General features: G+C 43.5%; 1 protein-coding gene across 1 annotated transcript in view; it reads left to right on the plus strand.

The window, feature by feature from the left end:
• The first annotated feature begins 15,420 nt into the window (after nucleotides 1-15,420).
• Nucleotides 15,421-20,875, plus strand: part of LOC144602786 (class I histocompatibility antigen, F10 alpha chain-like) — a 29,727-nt gene continuing 24,272 nt past the window's right edge. Inside the window, exon 1 of the mRNA XM_078415918.1 lies at nucleotides 15,421-15,541. Coding sequence (XP_078272044.1) covers nucleotides 15,490-15,541 — 52 coding nt within the window. The 5' untranslated portion in view covers nucleotides 15,421-15,489. The remainder of the gene's footprint in view (nucleotides 15,542-20,875) is intronic.

Raw genomic sequence — 20,875 nt, forward strand, 5'->3', positions numbered from 1 at the left:
GTGGCAAAGAATTCCATGGATTTACCACTCTGCCAAAATAAATTTCTTCTCATCTTCCTAAAAGAACATCCTTTAGTTCTGATTCTAATTACCTCTAGTCCAAGACTATACCAGGAGTGGAAACATCCATTCCACATCCACTCTATCCAAGCCATTCACTATTATGTAGGTTTCAATGAGGTCCCTCCTCATTCTTCTGAAATGCAGTGAGTACAGGCCCCAGTGCCGACAAATAGACAATAGACAATAGGTGCAGGAGGAGGCCATTTGGCCCTTCGAGCCAGCGCCGCCATTCAATGTGATCATGGCTGATCATTCTCAATCAGTACCCCGTTCCTGCGTTCTCCCCGTACCCCTTGACTCCGCTATCTTTAAGAGCTCTATCTAGCTCTCTCTTGAAAGCATTCAGAGAATTGGCCTCCACTGCCTTCTGAGGCAGAGAATTCCACAGATATACAACTCTCTAACTGAAAAGGTTTTTCCTCATCTCAGTTCTAAATGGCCTACCCCATATTCTTAAACTGTGGCCCCTTGTTCTGGACTCCCCCAACATTGGGAACATGTGTCCTGCCTGTAACGTGTCCAACCCCTTAATAATCTTATACGTTTCGATAAGATCTCCTCTCATCCTTCTAAATTCCAGTGTATACAAGCCTAGTCGCTCCAGTCTTTCAACATATGACAGTTCCGCCATTCCGGGAATTAACCTAGTTCATGATAGGTTAACCTACTCATTTCTGAGATCATTGTTGTAAACCTCCTCTGGACCCTCTCCAGTGCCAGCACATCCTTCCTCAGATATAGTGCCCAAAGTTGCTCACAATATTCTCCAGCACTAAGGGAGCAGCTCTGCCAGCTGAGCCATTGTGCCACCCTGGTAGTATTTTGGTTTAACACGTGGCTGTAAAATTGCATCACAATCTCTGCAGAATGCCCTGTCCAGCACTAGATTCCACTGATGTTTCTTTGGTGGGATATTGACCCATGGCTCTCTGACTGAGAATGGAGATATGCTGCGGCTGACCCCAAATGATAAAAAATGCTTTGCACACAACTCACAGTTACTTCTTGCCTGGGCGGACGGAGCCCGCAGCTGGGGCCTGGTCATCGCCACAAAGGCATCTGGAGAGGACCCGACAGCGTTAGTGGAGAGGCCTGTGCGTCGGTTGATAATGGCACCGATCAATGGACGAGGATGGGCACGTGGAATCGAGGACACCGCTGCCGAGGGAAGGAACAAAGGAGGACCTGGTGTGGGGGGTGGGGGGCAGGGAATTGTAACCTTGTAAGCACCCTTCATGGGCGACTATTTGCGTACCTTGTGTATGCAAGCAAAGAAGTTCACTGAGACTTGTCATTTGTGACAATAAAGTATTCAATTCAATTCAATCAACAGCAAACTCTCATAATCTATTGATAACAGGCCTTTTGTTAGAAGATGGCATTCTCTGGAAAGGAGTAGGTTATTTAAAAATATTTTAATTAATTTCTCTGATACAAGTGCACTGACCTCTTGTTCTGCTTTAGCTGCAAGGAGGCACTATCTACAATACCTTTCGCACACGACTGAACTTAGGACATCAGTTTTCACATGGCATGTTTGAGAGCTATTATTCATTTTCAGGGAGACACCACAGCGAACCTGAACTAGATTACATGCTACTCCATGGTTAATGGCGAGAACAAGGTTTTTTGTCTGTCAGTCTGATATTGATTACAGTTGAATTCAGGAAACCCAATACCAAGCACAGCCTTTCACAAGGAAAAGCAAACAAATTGTGGCATTTACTTGAAGAAATACTCACTCCATATTGGACTTTGTTAATGGATTCTGCCTTCAAACAATGAGCTCAAACCATGCTGAGCAAGTCCAAGGATTTCGTAATGTATACAAAGGAGCTGCAGATGCTGGTTTAAACCGAAGATAGGCACAAAATGTCGTAGTAACTCAGAGGAACAGGCAGCACCTCTGGATAGAAGAAATGGCTGATGTTTTGGGTTGAGACCCCAGGGGGGGAAAATCCCCATGGCCGATGTGAGAATTGCATGTCAATGAGAATGTAGACGTTGACTGTGAAATGTGAGGCAGTGGGATTTGGATGGAAATGTGAACTTACAGAATTTAAAAGTAGTCTACTGGATCTGAACACATCTGGGTCTGAACTAGAGTTTCGACCCAAAATGTCACTGATTGCTTCTCTCCAGAGATGCTGCCTGTGAGTTACTCCAGCATTTTGTGTCTATCTTCCGTGTGAACTGGCATCTGCAGTTACTCCCTACACACTTGGTGTGTGAATCAGAATTCTGTGAATGGATAGTTTTTTGAATGGTGTTGGACATTTTTGATGGGGTATATGGTTCAAAATTATGTGAATGGTGGAATTTTTGAATGGGGCATGGGATTTAGAATTATGTGAATAGATCAAGTTTTTCAATGGCAGCTACATTTATACAATTGATCTATATTTATCATATCTAATTTTGTAACATAAATCTGAACCTCAAATTGAATTAACTACGTTCCACCCTGTCTCTTGATCTTTATACAGTTGAGAAGCTATTGAAAGAGTGTCTTTTTCACTCAAGAACCCAGGCAATAGTGGACAGTTTATCAGCAACATTTGGCCCAGTGCCTGAGGTGCTCCAGTCACTAAGTGATATAAATTTATTTGTCATTCCACAAGTCCCATATTGTGTAAGAGATTGGGGCTGGAGTCTCAGCCCAACAGATCTGTCAGAAGAGCTACAGGAACAGAGGCAGGGTGAATGTGTACTTTGTAAAATATCAAATACAGAACATTACTGGTCAGGAACAGACCCTTTTGCACACAATGTCTATGTTGAATGTAATGCCCTGTTAAACTAACCCATTCCTCTTGCACATGATCCATCAGACTACATTCCCTCCATACCCATGTGCTCATCCTTAGTGTAGGAAGGAACTGCAGATTCTGGTTTAAACTGAAGATAGACACAAAATGCTGGAGTAACTCATCGGGACAGACAGCATCTCCAGAGAAAAGGAATGGGTGACATTGCCTCTGCAACACTCCCCAGAGGCTTACCATTTACTGTGTAGGTCCAGCCCTTATTAGACGTCCCAAAAGCAACCCCTCACATTTTTCTGTATTAAATGCCATCAACCATTCCTCGGCCCAACTGGCCAATCAATCCAGATCCTGCTGCAATCTTTCATAACCATCTTCACTATCTGCAAAACCACTCACTTTTGTATCATCAGCAAACTTGCTAATCTTGCCCTGTACGTTCTCATCCAAATCAATTACGTAGATGACAAACAGTAACGGCCCCAGCACCAAACCCTGAGGCACACCATTAGTCACAGGCCACCAATCAGTGAAGCAACCTTGCACCATCACCCTCTGCTTCCTTCCATGGAGTCAATTTGCTATCCATTCAGTTATCTCTCCTTGAAGCCCATGCAATCTAACCTTCCAGAGCAGCCTACCATGCGGAACCTTTTCGAATGCCTTACTGAAATCCATGTACATAACACCAAAGGGGAGAGGACACTAGATCACTGCTACACTTCAATCAAGAACGCATATCGCTCTGTTCCTCGGGCGGCTCTGGGTCTCTCCAATCATTGTTTAGTTCACATTCCGTCCTACAGGCAGAAACTAAAATCTGCTAAACCTGTGGTCAGAACAACAAAAAGGTGGGCGAGTGAGGGCATTGAAAAACTACAGTCTTGCTTTGACTGCACTGATTGGAATGTGTTCAGGGAAGCAAATACAAGCCTCGATGAGTACACAGACACTGTGACATCCTATGTCAGCTTTTGCGAGGACAGTTGCATTCCCACGAAGACTCAGATCTGGTTCAACATAACAAGCCCTGGTTGACAGCAGAACTCCGCCAGTCAAAAGATGAGGCCTACAGGAATGGGGATACAGATCTCTACAGGCAGGCCAAGTACAATCTGAGAAGAGGAATCAGAGCTGCCAAGGAAAGGTACTCTGAGAAGCTGAGGAGCCAGTGTACAGTTAATGACTCCTCTTCAGTTTGGAAGGGCTTGCAAGAAATCACCAGCTACAAGAGGAAAACCCCCTCCTTGGACAATCGTCAGCTGACCAACGACCTGAATGAGTTTTATTACAGATTCGAGAAACAGAAGCACAATCCTGGGATCCCCTTCCCCCCTCCCTCCATCATCACCACAGGTACTCACAGACTTACTGAAGTTTGCAAAGACTGGACCCTTTACTATACACAATGACAATCATACTTTAGTCCAAGTCTACAGGAAATATAGATTACATTGAGACAATACACAAGAGTTACTACATTTCCACTAACATTTTGCACAAGTCAAAACTCCAAAGCTGTTAACAATGTAGAGATTTAACTTGACCTTATATCCTATTGCTTTGGTGGCAGCATTGGTTTGGAGTTGCAGGGTTTAGCCTACAATATTTGGTAATAATGTAAAGTTCACAATATCAGGATTATTCTTGCATAGACAAAACATTGGTCCACGGCCCCAACTTGAATCTGATTTTATGAATTAATTGGCCATTGTACACTTGGCCTGACATTCCTTATCAAGATTACTAGAACGGACAACCTGCTCAGCCAATGTTACCTCAAAGTGACTGAGTGTGGTTAACATGGATTGACTTGGAACATTTCCTGAAAGATCAGCACACATTGAAATGATAACGCAATTAACTGTTATTAGATGCGCAGAGTCTTTTGCCCAGAGTAGGGAAATCGAGAACCAGAGGACATAGGTTCAAGATGAAGGGGAAAAAATGTAATAAGAATCCGAGGGGTAACTTTTCCACACAAAGGGTGGTGGGCGTATGGAACAAGCTGCCAGAGGAGGTTGTTCAGGCTGGGACTAGCCCATCGTTTAAGAAACAGTTAGACAGGTACATGGATAGGACAGGTTTGGAGGGATGTGGACCAAGCACAGGCAAGTGGGACTAGTGTAGCTGGGACATTGTTGGCTGGTGTGGGCGAATTGGGCCGAAGGGCCGTTTCCACACTGCACCACTCTATGACTGTGACTCTGTTACTGAAATTAATTAACTTGACAATCAAGTACATCGTTTGCAGCTGTTCCCATTCCTTATGCAGATACCAAGTAACCCAATCAAGATAACTCAATGTTAAGTGGCTGGAAAATGTAGAGTAGTCAGTAATCAAGATCTGGAACTTTCGTGACCTTCCTTCCATTATAAAGTCAAAAGTGAGGATGTCTGCTGTTGATTGCACAATGCTCAATTTCATTTCCTCATTTATTCACTGCACCACAAGCTTTAGAGTTTATCAGCGACAAAACATACTGCAGATACGTGTCGTCTAGTCCATCAGAACATTCCAAATTCAACATCTCAAGTATAAGAACAACAAGGTCAGCAGATGTGTGGGAACCTGACCTGGGGTCCATCCTGACTTAGAAATGAATCTCAATTTATTCATAATTTTGTTTCATTTAGAGATACAGCGTGGAAACAGGCTCTTCGGCCCACCGATTCGGCACTGACCAGCGACCCCCCCCCCCCACATTAATACTATCCTCCAACACTAGGGCCAATTTACACATTTATACCATCCATTGACCATAAACATGTACGTCTTGGGAATGCGGGAGAAAACTCACGCGGTCACGGTGAGATCATACGAGCTCCACACAGACAGCACCCACAGTCGGGATCGAACCCAGGTCTTCAGTGCTGTAAGTGTTGAAAGGCAGCAACTGTACTGCTGCACCCCATAGATAGACACATAGTGCTGGAGTAACTCAGCAGGTAAGGCAGCATCTCTGGAGAAAAAGGATGGGTGATGTTTCAGGACAAGCTCTTACCTACATAGACTATTATTGTTATTGTTGCACCATTATTGTTTGTTTTTTGTGTGTACATATGAGTGCATATGTGTGTATGTATATATTATGAATATGATCTGTATATATGTGTATTTGTGAGTACGTGTATATATACACACTGATGTTTTGATTTCTTGTTTATTGTATTGTTTACAGTGTACTATGTTTACATATTCTGTTGTGCTGCTGAAAGAAAGAATTTCATTGTTCTATCTGGGACATATGACAATAAAACACTATTGACTCTTGATTCTTGAATGTACATAAAGTATCTTTGGATTCCTCTTAATCTTCTTTGCCAGAGTTGACACCAAAATTGGTTCTATATTAGGTAATGAAAATTGTTGAGTAAGATTACAAAAGAATGTTGATCAACCAGAAAGGTATGGAGATGAGGGGGTGGGAGGGGGTGGGGGGGGGGGGGGGGGGGTGGTGGTGGGGGGGGGGGGGGGGGTGATCGTAGGTCAGGGGGGGAAGGAATAGCAGTTGAAATTTAACTCATACAAGTGTGATTTGATGTGTTTTGGGAAGTTGAATCAGGGCTGGCCAAATCTATTGCAGGATTGTAAAGAGTGCTGTACCTCGGTGTACAATTACATAGTTCCATGAAAATGACATGATAGTTTGATAGGGCAGTGGAGGGAGTATATGTTTGAAGAATGGTCTCTACCCGAAATGTCACCCATTCCTTGTCTCCAGAGATGCTGCCTGTCCCGCTGAGTTCCTCTAGCTTTTTGTGTCTATCATCGGTTTAAACCAGCATCTGCAGATCCTTCCCACACAGAGTATATGTCATGCCTTGTTTCATCAGCCATGGCACTGAGGACTGGAGTTGGGGTGTCATGTTACAGTTGTACAGAATGTTGAATTGGCAACCATTAATCTGTCTCGGGCCTCAGCTGACTTGTTGAACAAAAGACTCCAAGGTCTGAACTCTGAAAAGAAGAAAATCAAGAAATTCAAGTTGCCACTCATCCAAGGACTGAATAACAAAACACATTTTATTTTTCCTTCTCTGGCTTGAGAACTCTAAACATTGATCTAATTTGCTTCATAGTGGAGTCCCTTTATAAAATGGCCATCCGCAGATATCTATCCTGTGTCCACACAGTTTCCCAAGGGCACCTCACCTATTTTAGCTCTGCTCTCAACAAGCATCAATCGCATTATCCCTCTCTCCATCTCTCTATCTATCAACTTCTCTCCATCTCATTATATCTCTCTCTATCTCCCTATCGCTCTCCATCTATTTATGTCTCCATATCTCATGCCTCAGCTTGGTCTCTCTATCTCTCATCTCTTTCATTTTTGCAAAGTGAAATCATTAATCAGTCTGATAACACTGTGGGTGACTGAATGATGTCAGAGCATCAGTCCCTGAGGCATACCCCACTGATCACAGGCTTCCAATCTAAATAAACAACCCTCCACTACCGCTCTCTGACTCCAACCACCAAACCAACTTTGTGTCCAATTGACCAGCGCACCCTGGATCCCATGTGTTCCAACCTAATGGACCAGCCACCCATGTGGGACCTTGCTGAAGGGTGGCATGGTGGCGTAGTAGTAGGACCACTACTTTACAGCGCTAGAGACCCGGGTTCAATCCTGACTGCAGGTGCTTTTCTATATGGAGTTTGTACTTTCTCCCCGTGACCTGCGTAGGTTTTCTCCAAAGTCTTAGGTTTCCTCCCACACTCCAAAGATGTACAGGTTTGGACGTTAATTGGCTTGGTATAAAAGGTAAAATTGCCAGTGTGCGTAGGGCAGTGTTAATGTGCGGGGATCACTGGTTGGTGCAGACTGGTTGATGGGCCGTAGGGCCTGTTTCCTCGCTGTATCTCTAAACTAAACTAAACATAGACAATTTTAGTTTAGTTTAGTTTAGTTTAGTTTAGAGATACAGTGCGGAAACAGGCCTTTCGGCTGACCAAGTTTGCGTCGACCAATGATCCTTTTACTTTGACACTATCCCACACACACTAGGGACAATTTACAAGCCAATTAACCTGCAAAACTGTACGTCTTTGGAGTGTGGAAGGAAGCCGGAGCACCCGGAGAAGACCCACACGGTCACCCAACATACAAACTCCGTACAGACTGCACCCATAGTCAGGATTGAACCCGGGTGTCTGGTTGTATAAGGCAGCAAGTCTACTGCTGCCACCCCTAAGTATAGATATAGGGGAAGATAAAGCAGCCTGAAAACCGTGACCACCAGATTCAAGAACAGCCTCTTCTCAGCAACCATCAGGCTCTTCCTTACCAACTATCACAGATGCAGCATAGAAAGCATACTATCAGGTTACGTCACAGCTTGGTTGAGGAATAGCTCTGCCCAAGACCACAAGAAATGACAGAGAGATGTGGATGTAGCCCCGTCCATCACACAGACCAGTCTGTCCATCATTGTCTCCATTTACACTTTCTACTGCCACAGGAAGGCAGCTAACATAGTCAATGACCTTTCTCACACTCTTGTATTTATGTATACAGCAGCAAAAACAATGCTGTTCACCATAGCTTGGTGCACATCACAATAACAAACCTCAAGCTAAACCTTAAATGGTGAATTATTGTCTAAATGGAGAGAGACTGTAAATGAGTGAAGTTCAGATGGGATCTGGGTATTCAAGTGCATGCATCAAAATAAGTCAGCAACAGGCCCAATAACCAGTGGAAAATAATGCAGTCTTTACTGCAAAGGGAATGGAGTTGAAGAATAGGGAGGTTTTATTGCAATTATGCAGGATGATAGTGAGTCCATAACTGGAATACTGCACACAATTTTAACATAAAAAAACGGTATAGGAGCATTGGATGCAGACCAGATGAAATTCACCAGATTAAGTCAAGAGATGAAAAGCTTGTCCCATCAAGAGTGGTAAACAGTTTAGGTCTGCATTCCTTGGAGTTTAGAAAATGGTGAGTGACCTTATTCACAAATGCAATACCTTTGAGGGCTTTTCATGATAGATGTTGAGATGTTTCACTGGTGGGAAAGTCTAAAAACAATGGGATACAAATACAGAATAAGGGACCAGTTGTTTAAAACAGAGGTGCCTAAAAATTATTTCTATCAGAAGGGAGTGAATCGCTGGAATTCTGTGCCCAATGGTGGTAGTGGCTAAGGCATTAGATATGCTTAAGAACAGATAGAGAAATCTTTGAATGATTCAAACAATTGAGGTTTATGGGGAAATGGAACAGAGAAGATGTATTCTACTCCTGCTATATTTTCTTGTGTTCTTGAAGGTTACCCTCATAAATAAAGTTAGAACTTAGAAACGTAGGAAATAGGAGCAGGAGGAGGCTATTTATCCCTTCGAGCTAGCACCGCCATTCATTGTGACCATGGCTGATCATCTACAATTAGTAACCTGTGCCTGCCTTCTCCCCATTTCCCTTGATTCACTAGCCCCTAGAGCTCTATCTAACTCTCTTTTAAACTTGCAACCAACATTTCAAACAGAGGGGCCTCACAGTCGCACAGCAGTAGAGTTGCTTCCTTGCAGTATCTGTGACTCAGGTTTGATCCAGACTATGGGTGCTGTCTGTACCAACTTTGTATGTTCTCTCTGTGACCACGTGGATTTTCTTCTGGTGTTCCAGTTTCCTCCCAAATACCAAAGACCTGCAGGTTTGTAGGTTAATTGGCATCTGTAAATTGTCCCATGTGCATTGGATAAAACTGGGTAGGCGGCATAGTGATGCAAGGCGTGACACGGAGGCGCAGTGGTAGAGTTGCTGCCTTACAGAGTCAGAGACCAGGGTTTGATCCTGACCACGGATGTACGTATGGAGTTTGTACTTTCTCCCTGTGACCTGCGTGGGTTTACTTCGGAGGTTCCCGCTTCCTCCCACACTCAAAAGACGTACAGGTTTGTAGGTTAATTGGCACCGAGTGTGTGTAGGATAGTGTTAGTGTGCGGGGATCACTGGTCAGTGCAGACTCGGTGGGCCGAAGGGTCTGTTTCCATGCTGTATCTCTAAACCAAACTAAACTAAGGAGCTGAGACCAACTGATCAGTGATCATCATATTGAATGGTGGGTCAAGTTTGGTGACTACTCCATGGGGCTGATAGCCTACTACTGTTCTGTTTCCTCGTGTTCTTGATGGTTCCCCTCATGGCAGCAACTAGAACTTGGAGGTCAAATTTTCAAACTGAGGAGAATTTTGGGGGGTTTTCTCCAAGAAGATAATGAATCATGGGAAGTTTCAACTGCACAGAATGTTGATTCATTACATTACTGAGAAGAATGGATTTGTTTCTTTGCGAAGCTGTGGGTTATTGGCTACAGCAAGAATGGGAAGTTGTGGTCAAGTGTAGATCAGTCATGACCTAATTGAGCTGCAGAACAGAATTTACTCATGGCCAACAAAAGCTTCATTGTTCTTGTGATTTCTACAATTAACCACGACAATCATCGCACTCTTACTTGTCTATGATTGCACTCACGTATGGTTCATGACTGGATAGCATGCAAAACATAGTATTTCACCATCTTTTGATACACATTACAATAATAAACTAAATTAAACTAAACTAAACTTTAGGGAGAAGGAAGTAAAATAATATGGCCGAGATCAGTGGATGAGTAATATGGACAAAAACATTTGTTTGGAGGAGTTCTGCCAGTGACTTGTGGGCCTATTCCTGCTTCACCTTTCTAGTGTTCATGTATTTGATGTCTCTTGCTTACTGTGGTCACTGCTGTGAGTTATAACTTCTGAAACAAACGTGAATTAGTTTAGCACTATACAAGCAAAATTTTAAGCATTTTCAAAAGTGCAGGCAAATCCGGTGTACTGAGGGAGAAACACAAACATCTTTGGATTGATTGAAATGATTTTGGTTAAGAGCTGAAAATGAAAATGAATAGAAATTAACATTTTGACTTTAGACTTCGGAGGTACAGCACGGAAACAGGCCCTTCGGCCCACCGAGTCCTCGCTGACTCCCCGAACACTAGTACTATGCCACAACTAATGACATTTTACAATTTATCAAAGCCAATTAAACTAAAAACCTGTACTTCTTTGAGATGTGGGAGGAAACCAGGGCACCCAGAGAAAAACAACACAGTCCCATGGAGAACGTGCAAACACCATACAGACAGCACCAGTACCCAGGATCAACCAGAGTCTCTGCTGCTGTGGGCAGCAACTCTACTGTTGTGACACTGAGGATATCGTGAATTACAAAAGCAATACTTTAGGCTCATCACCAACCATACAACCACCTGAATTCTTTATATGGTACATTGAAACAGGCCCACAAGCCTGCCCTGTCGTTCAATACAATCCCTCAGTCATTCCTGATCTGATTTAATTGGTTAGCACGCAAACAAAAGCTTCTTACTATATCATAATCATAATCATAATTTATTAGCCAAGTATGTTTTGCAATAGACAAGGAATTTGATTTGCCATACAGTCATACCAATAAAAACCACCAAGACACACAAAATACATTTTAACATAAACATCCACCACATCAACTCCTCCACATTCCTCATTGTGATGGAAGGCGAAAAACAATTCAATTTCTTCCCTTCTTTGTTCTCCCGCTGTCAGGGGCCTGCAGCCTTCTGTTGAAGGGATGATCTTGGCTCCCATAGCCGGCGGCCGGGCCCTCTGCATCCGGGCGATCAAGCTCCCACATCAGGACGATCTCAGCTCCCCCGCGCCGGACCACCTTTCTCACACTAGTGATTCCCTTTTTCTCCACTCCCATCAGGCAGAAGATGCAGAACTTAAAGGTGTAGACTCAGGAACAGCTTCTTCCCCCCTGTTATCAGGCTTTTGAATGGTCGTTCTATATGCTAGGACCCTGTCCCAATTCTCCTCTACCTCAATGTGGACTGGATTTTGTCTCTGGAACTGTTGTACTATAAAGTTGAGAGCTATATTCTTCACTCTGTATCTTGTCTTTCAGCCTGCCTATTGTACTTGTGTTTGGCTTGATTGTATTTATGAATACAGCGGCAAAAACAATGCTTTTCACCATACCTTGGTACACATCACAATAACAAACCTCAAGCTAAACCTGAAATAGTGAATTATTGTCTAAATGGAGAGAGACTGTAAATGAATGAAGTTCAGATGGGATCTGGGTATTCAAGTGCGTGCATCAAAATAAGTCAGCAACAGGCCCAATAATCAGTGAAAATAATGCAGTCTTTACTGCAAAGGGGATGGAGTTGAAGAATAGGGAGGTTTTATTGCAATTATGCAGGATGATAGTGTCCATAACTGGAATTTCTTCCCATGGTTGTCCCATCAAGAGTGGTAAACAGTTTAGATCTGCATTCCTTTGAGTTTAGAAAATGGTGAATTACCTTATTCACGCATGCAATATCTTCAGGGGCTTTTCATGATAGATGTTGAGATGCTTCACTTGTGGGAAAGTCTAAATACAATGGGATACAACTACAGAATAAGGGACCAGTTGGTTAAAACTGAGGTGCCTAAAAATTATTTTTATCAGAAGGGAGTGAATCGCTGGAATTCTGTGCCCAGTGGTGGTAGTGGCTAAGGCATTAGATATGCTTAAGAACAGATAGAGAAATCTTTGAAAGATTCAAGGAATTGAGGGTTATGGGGTAATGGAACAGAGGAGAAATACTCTACTCCTGCACAATTTTCTGATGCTCTTGACGATTACCTTAATGAATAAAGATAGAACTTGCCACCCACATTTCAAACAGAGGGGCCTCACACTGGCACAGCAATAGCGTTGCTTCCTTGCTGTTCCTGTGACTCAGGTTTGATCTTGACTATGTGTGCTGTCTCTACTAACTTTGTATGTTCTCTGTGTGACTGCATGTGTTTTCTCCGGGTGCTCCGGTTTCCTACCAAATTCCAAAGAGCTGCAGGGTTGTAGGTTAATTGGCATCTGTAAATTGTCCCATATGGATTGGATAGAACTGTGATGGCAGCACAGTGATGCAAGAGGTGACACGGAGGCGCAGTGGTAGAGTTGCTGCCTTACAGAGCCAGAGACTCTGGTTTGATCCTGACCACAGGTGCTGTATGTATGGAGTTTGTACTTTCTCCCTGTGACCTGCGTGGGTTTTCTCCGGTGGTTCCAGCTTCCTCCCACACTCCAAAAACATACAAGTTTGTAGATTAATTGGACCCAAGTGTGTGTAGGATAGTGTTAGTGTGCAGGGATCACTGGTCAGTGCAGACACGATGGGCCGAATGGTCTGTTTCCATGCTGTACCTCTAAACCAAACTAAACTAAGGAGCTGAGGCCAACTGATCAGTGATCATCATATTGAATGGTGGGTCAAGTTTGGTGGGGCTGATAGCCGACTATTGTTCTATTTCCTCCTGTTCTTGATGGTTCCCTCATGGAGGAAACTAGAACTTGGACGCCAAGGTTTCAAACTGAGCAGAAAATTGTTTTATTTTTCTCCCAGAAGATAATGATTCGTGGGAATTTTTAACTGCAGAGAGTGTTGATTCATTACGTTACTGGGAAGGATGGATTTGTTTCTTTTGGAAGTTGTGCGTTATTGGCTACAGGCAAGAATGGGAAGTTGTGGTCAAGTGTAGATCAGTCATGACCCAATTGAGCTGTAGAACAGACTTTACTCATGGCCAACAAATGCTTCATTGCTCTTGTGAACTCCACAATTAACCACGACAATCATTGCACTCTTACTTGTCTATGATGGCTCTCACGTATGGTGTGTTATGACTGGATAGCATGCAAAACATAGTATTTCACCATCTTTTGGTACACATTACAATAATAAACAAAACTAAATTTTAGGGAGAAGGAAGCAGAATAATGTGGCCTAGATCAGTGGATGAGTAATATGGACTAAAACATTGTACTTCTTGGAGATGTGGGAGGATACCGGAGCATCTAGAGAAAATCAACACTGTCACAGCGAGAACGTACAAACATCGTAGAGACAGCACTGATAGTCAGGATCAATCCGAGTCTCTGCTGCTGTCGGCAGCAACTCTACCGTTCCGACACTGAGGATATCTCGAATTACAAAAGCAACATACCTGAGAAATAGGTCCTTACTAAACGTGTAGACGCCAGTGTTGTCTATATCCACCACTATGCGCTGCACAGTTTCAATGTCCAAACTAGCTTCCAATATAACTTCTTCACAGAATTCCATTTTGAGTTGAAAGATACAACATGGAAACATGCCCTTCAGCCCAGCATATTGACCATCCAGTCACCCCATCACACTAGTTCAATGTTGTCCCACTTCCTTGTCTATTCTCGACACGAGCTAGGGGGAATTTACAGAGGTCAATTAACCAACAACCCCACACATCTGTGGAATGTGGGAGAAAACCAGAGCACCCGGAGGGAACCCAGGTGGTCACAGGCCGAACGAGCAATATCTACACAGACAGCACCTGAGGTCAGGATCTAACACAGGTCTCTGGTGCTGTGAGGCAGCAGCTCTACCAGCTGTGTACTGTGTTTGGTTTCCTTCTTTTTGTTCTGCATTAGAATGATTCAAGTCAGGATATGCAATTGGATTTATGGGTCTCCTGAACCATAAAATATCATTAGGAGCAGTTAGCAGCATAAGAATGGAGCGTTATCTGAAACGTAATTACAGTTCTAGGCAACTATGCCATATGTTATCTATTCCATTTGCTATAGCGTGCGAAAAAAACAAAGTGCTGGAGTAACTCAGCAGGTCAGGGATGGGGGGGAGGTAAGGACAGGTGTTTCACGTTGATTTCTTGCTCAGGGTTCACAATTTGCAATTATTGTATCCTTGTCTCAGACATTTTGTATTTTCATCTCTGGCCATTGCCCGATGATCTGCCGATTAAATCAACTTCCCTTCATCTGTATCCATCTATCACTTGCCAGGCTTCGTCCTGCCTCCACCTCGCTTCCAGCTATCTCCCCCGTCTGCCGTCACCTATCCTTTTTCTCCGGAGATGCTGCTCGACCCGTTGAGTGACCCCAGCACTTTGTGTCTGTCGTCGCCTATCCATGCTCTCCGGAGTTGCTACCTGCCTGCTGAGTTTGGATCTTATAGAAACTTACAAAATTCTTAAGGGGTTGGACAGGCTAGATGCAGGAAGATTGTTCCCGATGTTGGGGAAGTCCAGAACAAGGGGTCACAGTTTAAGGATAAGGGGGAAGTCTTTTAGGACCGAGATGATAAAGTTTTTTTTCACACAGAGAGTGGTGAATCAATAAAGTGGAATTCTCTGCCACAGAAGGTAGTTGAGACCAGTTCATTGGCTATATTTAAGAGGGAGTGAGATGTGGCCCTTGTGGCTGAAGTGATCAGGGGGTATGGAGAGAAGGCATGTACAGGATACTGAGTTGGATGATCAGCCATGATCATATTGAATGGCGGTGCAGGCTCGAAGGGCCGAATGGCCTACTCCTGCACCTATTTTCTATGTTTCTGAGTTCTACCAGTGTCTTTCTTTATTGTAAATCGGCATCTGCACCTCCTCGTGTCTCCATTGCAGTGAATTGTTCGTGCTGGTCCAATGACGTCGCTCGACAACCGGTGACGATGAGTGGTATGTTTATTCTGATTGCATGGTGAGGTCCTGCTTTGATGGACTGTTGTTGAGGTTTGGCTCAGTCGCTGCTCTTGACTGTAAGAGGTAGTGCGCAGAATGGTTCTGTTCCTCTTGCTGAGTTTCTTCCGCGTACAAGGGGCTCTAGCCGGTAAGTTAACGATTCTCGTTTTATTCGCTACTGGCTAAAGTGTCTTGACTTTTTCTCAATCTGGACAGGCGGTTTAAAAAAGCGCGCATTATACATGCAGTCTGAGGTTCATGCGAACGTTAAAAGGGTTTAATCATCCTGTTTCAGTACAATCCAGACTGGAGTTTCTGCTTTGATTTGCACCATACCCGGCTTCCTTTGTGTAAGAAGGAACTGCAGATGCTGGTTTAAACTGATTTTAACTCGTGTAAAACAAACGGCGCGGTTTGAAACAAAAACATCTTTGATTTCAAGTTATTGTTGTAAGAAATGGGATTACGATGTGGGAGAGGCGGGAAACAGGAAAGGCCGTTGTTTGACAGGATCAAGTTCCAGATTATGGCCAAATGTCGGAAGAGGACGAGGCACAAGCACAACGCAAAGTCAGTAAAAGATCAACACACACTCTGCATCTTGCTATTGACTGAGCGATAACTCCAAACGTGCCGTGCCGCCAGATTAGTAAGAAAGTCAAAGGTCACAGGGAGAAGATAGGAGAATGGGGTTAAGAAGGAAAGGGAGGTCAGCCATGATTAAATGGTGGCGTAGACTCGATGGGCTGAACAACCTAATTCTTCTCCTATGACTTTTGAAGTTATGAATAGTTAGTACCAAGTGCTCATGAACATGAGGGATGCTCTTTTTTTCTTCTCCCCAGACTGGTGTGGCTGGAACCAAAATTCACAGTTTAAAAATAAGGGTTTAAACATTCTTAATGCACCAAAACACGGTGACAATTGTGTATTGCCTCGGTTAGGTCTGCTATATGATTTTACCGAGTTGTTGATGAAACAAAGTATTTCTGTACCTAGCTGCATGTGAAAATAAATACCAATGAATCAGTGAATTCAGTGTAGTAATGAGATGAGATCTTTTCACCCAGAGGGTAATTAGTCTTTCAAATTCTCTGCCCAAGAAGGCTGTGGGCATTCAGTCAATCAGGTGCGTGAGGCAGGGATAGGAAGATGCTTGGATACAAAAGGAATCGTAGGTTAGTTCGGAAAAATGGTGTTCTGCTACAGGATCAGTTATGATCTTATAGAATATCAGTGATTGGGGACAAAGGATGAATGGCACCCTTTAGCTTGTGTTATGTTTGTTCACACTCCACAAGAGTATCAAGAAGGAGAGAGAGTCAAGAGTGTTCAATTGTCATGTTATGACTACAAAACAATGAAATTCTTGCAGCAGCACAGCAGACCTGTAAGACAATACAAACAGATAACATACTAAAAGTTCAGTAAATTGATAATCCCAATACTTATGCAAAAACACCTTGAATGCATAGTTCAGCCAAAGACAGTCCATTGGTCTGCAAGGTCCAACTTGACACATTACCTTTCCATGCTCACCAGCGATGACGCCTGATCTGCTCAGTTACTCCAACAATTTGTCTTTATTTTGTTCATTATTCATAGTTGAGTTTAGTGTAGTTCATTGTTCAATATGGGAAGAATTTAATAATCTTGCAATCGCATTCAAGCACGCATCTATGGAGCCATACGAAACAATGACATTCTTCTTCGATGGTAATAATCTAAATTGGTGAAAGGAGAAACAGACAAAGATATAAAGAATAACATATTTATAGCAGTTCCAATGTGGGAAAATGCTACAATGAGATTTGTAAGCACATTATTTTGTAAAATTTTACTTTGAGCAGTGTCATGGCATTACATGACAATTAGTAAAATAAACATTTAAGGTGCATCGTGAAGGAAGAATAAGAGGTCAGGATATTTAGGGAGCAATTCTACAACTTAGGCCTGCTCTTCAGATGAAGTACTTATATTTGTGAATAATCAGGAAGTTACACTGCCCCGTTCATCATGGGGACTGACCTCCCCCCATCGAAGGGATCTATACGAGATGCTGCCTCAAAAAGGTAGCCAACATCATCACCCTGGCCACGCTCTCATTACCTCCTACCATGGGGAAGAAAGTATAGGTGTTTGACAACCATGACCTCCAGGTTCAAGAATAACTTCCATCACCATCACGCACTTGAACACTACACAACACCAACCTCAACTGTGAAATTCTATGGACTGTCTTTGGTTGCACCAAGGACTTTGAGATTTTGTTTGTATCAGTATTGAGGTTAGTAATATATTGATTTTATTTTTGTTGGTTTTATTGCGTATTTTCTTTGTGTATTGTGTGTACAGACCTGTTATCCTGCTCGAAGTAAAAATCTTTGTTCCATTTCTCTGTGTGTGTGTGTGTGTGTGTGTGTGTGTGTGTGTGTGTGTATACGCACGCACACACACACACACACACACTTTTTGGTGTCGGGGAAACAGACATAGATTTTTCTTTAAACACAGTATATATTATATATATATATATATATGACAATTAAGCACAACTCTTGACTAAAACACAAACGCTGGGGAACAATGCAGGGGGAGGAGCGGTGTAGGAAGGAACTGCAGATGCTGGTTTGAACCAAAGATGGTCAAAAAAAGCTGGAGTAACTCAGCGGGTCAGACAGCGACTCTGGAGAAAAGGAGTAGGTAACGTTTCGGGGCAAGACCATTCTTCAGACTGATAATCAGGGGAGAGCGAAATGAGAGATACAGATAGTGGTATAGAGAGATATAAGAACAAATGAATGCAAGATATGCTTTGAATGAAAGAGCTGTTGGTCTTAGATATTTAATTGCAGCTCCTCAGAGTTTAAGGTATGAATATTTTTCAATCAGAAAGATGATGAGTGAATGGGATGGAGCAAGTTAGCACAATGATCTCAAAGTCTGAAGAAGGGCCTAGACCTGAAACATCACCCATTACTTCTCTCCAGAGATGCTGCCTGTCCCGCTGAGTTACTCCAGCATTTTGTGTCCATCGCTAAGTGCTGGAGTAACTCGGCCGGTCAGGCAGCATCTCCGGAGAACATGGGTAGGGTCTAGAGACTGAAGAAGGGGTCTTGACCCGTAACATCTATCCATCATCACATATCCATGTTCTCCAGGGATGCTGCTTTACCCGCTATGTTGCTCCAGCACTGTGTGTCTCTTTCTTTGTAAAAACAACATTTGTGGTTCCTTGTTTCTACAATGTAAATTGACTGTCATTTGTAGGTAATGATAGAATCTGGAGAGAGATGATGGGAATTTGGGGAGAATAAGAATGGGTTGGTCGAAAGTAAAGAGAATTTAATTGTCATTATACTGGCAATGGAACAATGAAATTCTTATGCACATATTAAATATACACCAGTCCGTGATGGAATAAATTAATATTAGTAATACCAGGTAACCAGACCATAATAGTGCAAAAACAAAATGTCCTTACTGCAACCAAAATAAAGTCCATAGCAGGTCAGAGTTGTTGAGGTAAGGTTGTGATTAGTGTTGTGCAGTGTTTAAAAGCCTGCTGCTGGTGAGAAAAAGCTGTTGGAGCTCACAGTTCTCAGACTCTCTAACCTCAAAGGTAGTTCATTGGTATTTTATTTGTGGCATGTACCAAGGAACAGTGAAATTCATTTTTGTATACAGTTTAGTACAAGTATCACTATAGATAAGCCCTTAGATACATCTTAGATAAGCATTTCAGATACAGTACAAGTGTATAGCAGTAATACGCTGAGACAGTATACAGTGTCACCAGTTTTTGGTGCCATTTTCAAGTCCCAGTTGTTGTAAGTAGTAACAGGGTTCTTGCCCTGACCATGAGGCCCTTTGTCCCAGCGTTGTTGCTGGGTCAGCCTGGCCAAGCGAAGCTGTGGTGTCCTCTACTGCTGCAGGGCACAACTGGTCCATGCGCCCTGCCTCTTGGAGCGGCACCTGGAACAGTCAAGCCCCAGGCTGCTGCAGGGCCTCCAGTGCCCACTCCACCATAGAGGCAGTGCACTCCCTCCTGCAGGCAGTCTGCCTATAAGCCATCCATCTGACTCCTTCCACTCTGGGTGGGCGAGCCGGGCCTTCCAGTTGGGTCCTCTATCCTCGGTCCACAGCGATCAGGAACTCGGCCCATGATGGATGGACCAGATCTTCCGGGCAAATTCCCGGTCCAGGGTGGCCGGCCCTGAGAGTATGGCCAGGGTGGTGTGGGTCTCTGATGATATTAGCTGTCTTTCTGAGGCAGCACCTCCTGTAGATCCATTCAATAGTGGGATGGAATGGTATGAAGTGAGTGCATCATGGTCAGAATGGACTCTGGTGGCTGAAGGGTCTGTTTGTGTGTCTCTGTGACTCTATGTGTGGATAATGCTTCGAAAGTGTAAGAGTACGCGAAGGGGCATTCTAAATAATGGGATGCACGTATCATTGAAAACAGGGCCCTCAATGTATTGATTTGTAAAATGCTAAATCATCATTTCATTGCAGGGGACTAGAGTTTAATGGTCGGCAATCCAAATAAACACTTGTTCATGTCGATGGAGAGTTTTGCAGACTGCTCCGATTACAATAAATTAATACATAAAGGAAGTGGGGTAGATACATGAATGTATATTCCTCCTATCCAGAGATGCTGCCTGCTCCGCTGAGTTACTCCAGCATTTCGTCTCTCACTTTGGTGTAATTCAGCATCTGCAGTTCCTCCGTCCCCAGATACAAGAAGGGTCCTGACAATGGGTTCTGTTTGTATGGAGTTTATACGTTCTCCCTGTGACCATTCGGGTTTCCTCTGGGTGCTCCGGTTTCCTCCCACATTCCAAAGATTTGTGGGTTTATTGGCCTCTAGAAATTGCCCCTACTGTGCAGGATGTGAAACAGGGAGAACATAGAACTAGTGTATGGGTGATTGATGGTCAGCGCAGACTGAGTGGGCAGGAAGGCCTGTTTCCATGTTAATAAAGATTGGTGAGCATGATACCTGAATTCAAACGTTACAGAGAGACAAACACATTTTAGTTTGTTCAGACAGGAACACCCAAGAATGTTTTTATTCGAAGAGAACAACAAAGTGATAATTTTTAGGTTTAGATTTAGAGATACAGCGCGGAAACAGGCCCTTCGGCCCACCGGGTCCGTGCCGCACAGCGATCTCCGCACATTAACACTATCCGACCACACTAGGGACAATTTTTTGTTAACATTTCCCAGTCAATTAACCGACATACCTGTACGTCTTTGGTTTGCAGGTACAAAGTCCAACAGTGAGCAATGCTTAATCTAATCTTATACTTAGAACATTGTAGAAGTAGGGCATTCAGCACAGGGAGGCTATCTCATTAGGGGGGGGGGGACGAGAACAAAGGGGGAACTGCGGGGGTGGGAGCGCCACTGAGAACGAAGGGGGAACTGTGGGGATGGGAGTGCCACTGAGAACGAAGGGGAACTGTGGGGA

This window comes from Rhinoraja longicauda, chromosome 19 (assembly GCF_053455715.1).
Source record: "Rhinoraja longicauda isolate Sanriku21f chromosome 19, sRhiLon1.1, whole genome shotgun sequence".
Classification (NCBI taxonomy): domain Eukaryota; kingdom Metazoa; phylum Chordata; class Chondrichthyes; order Rajiformes; family Arhynchobatidae; genus Rhinoraja; species Rhinoraja longicauda.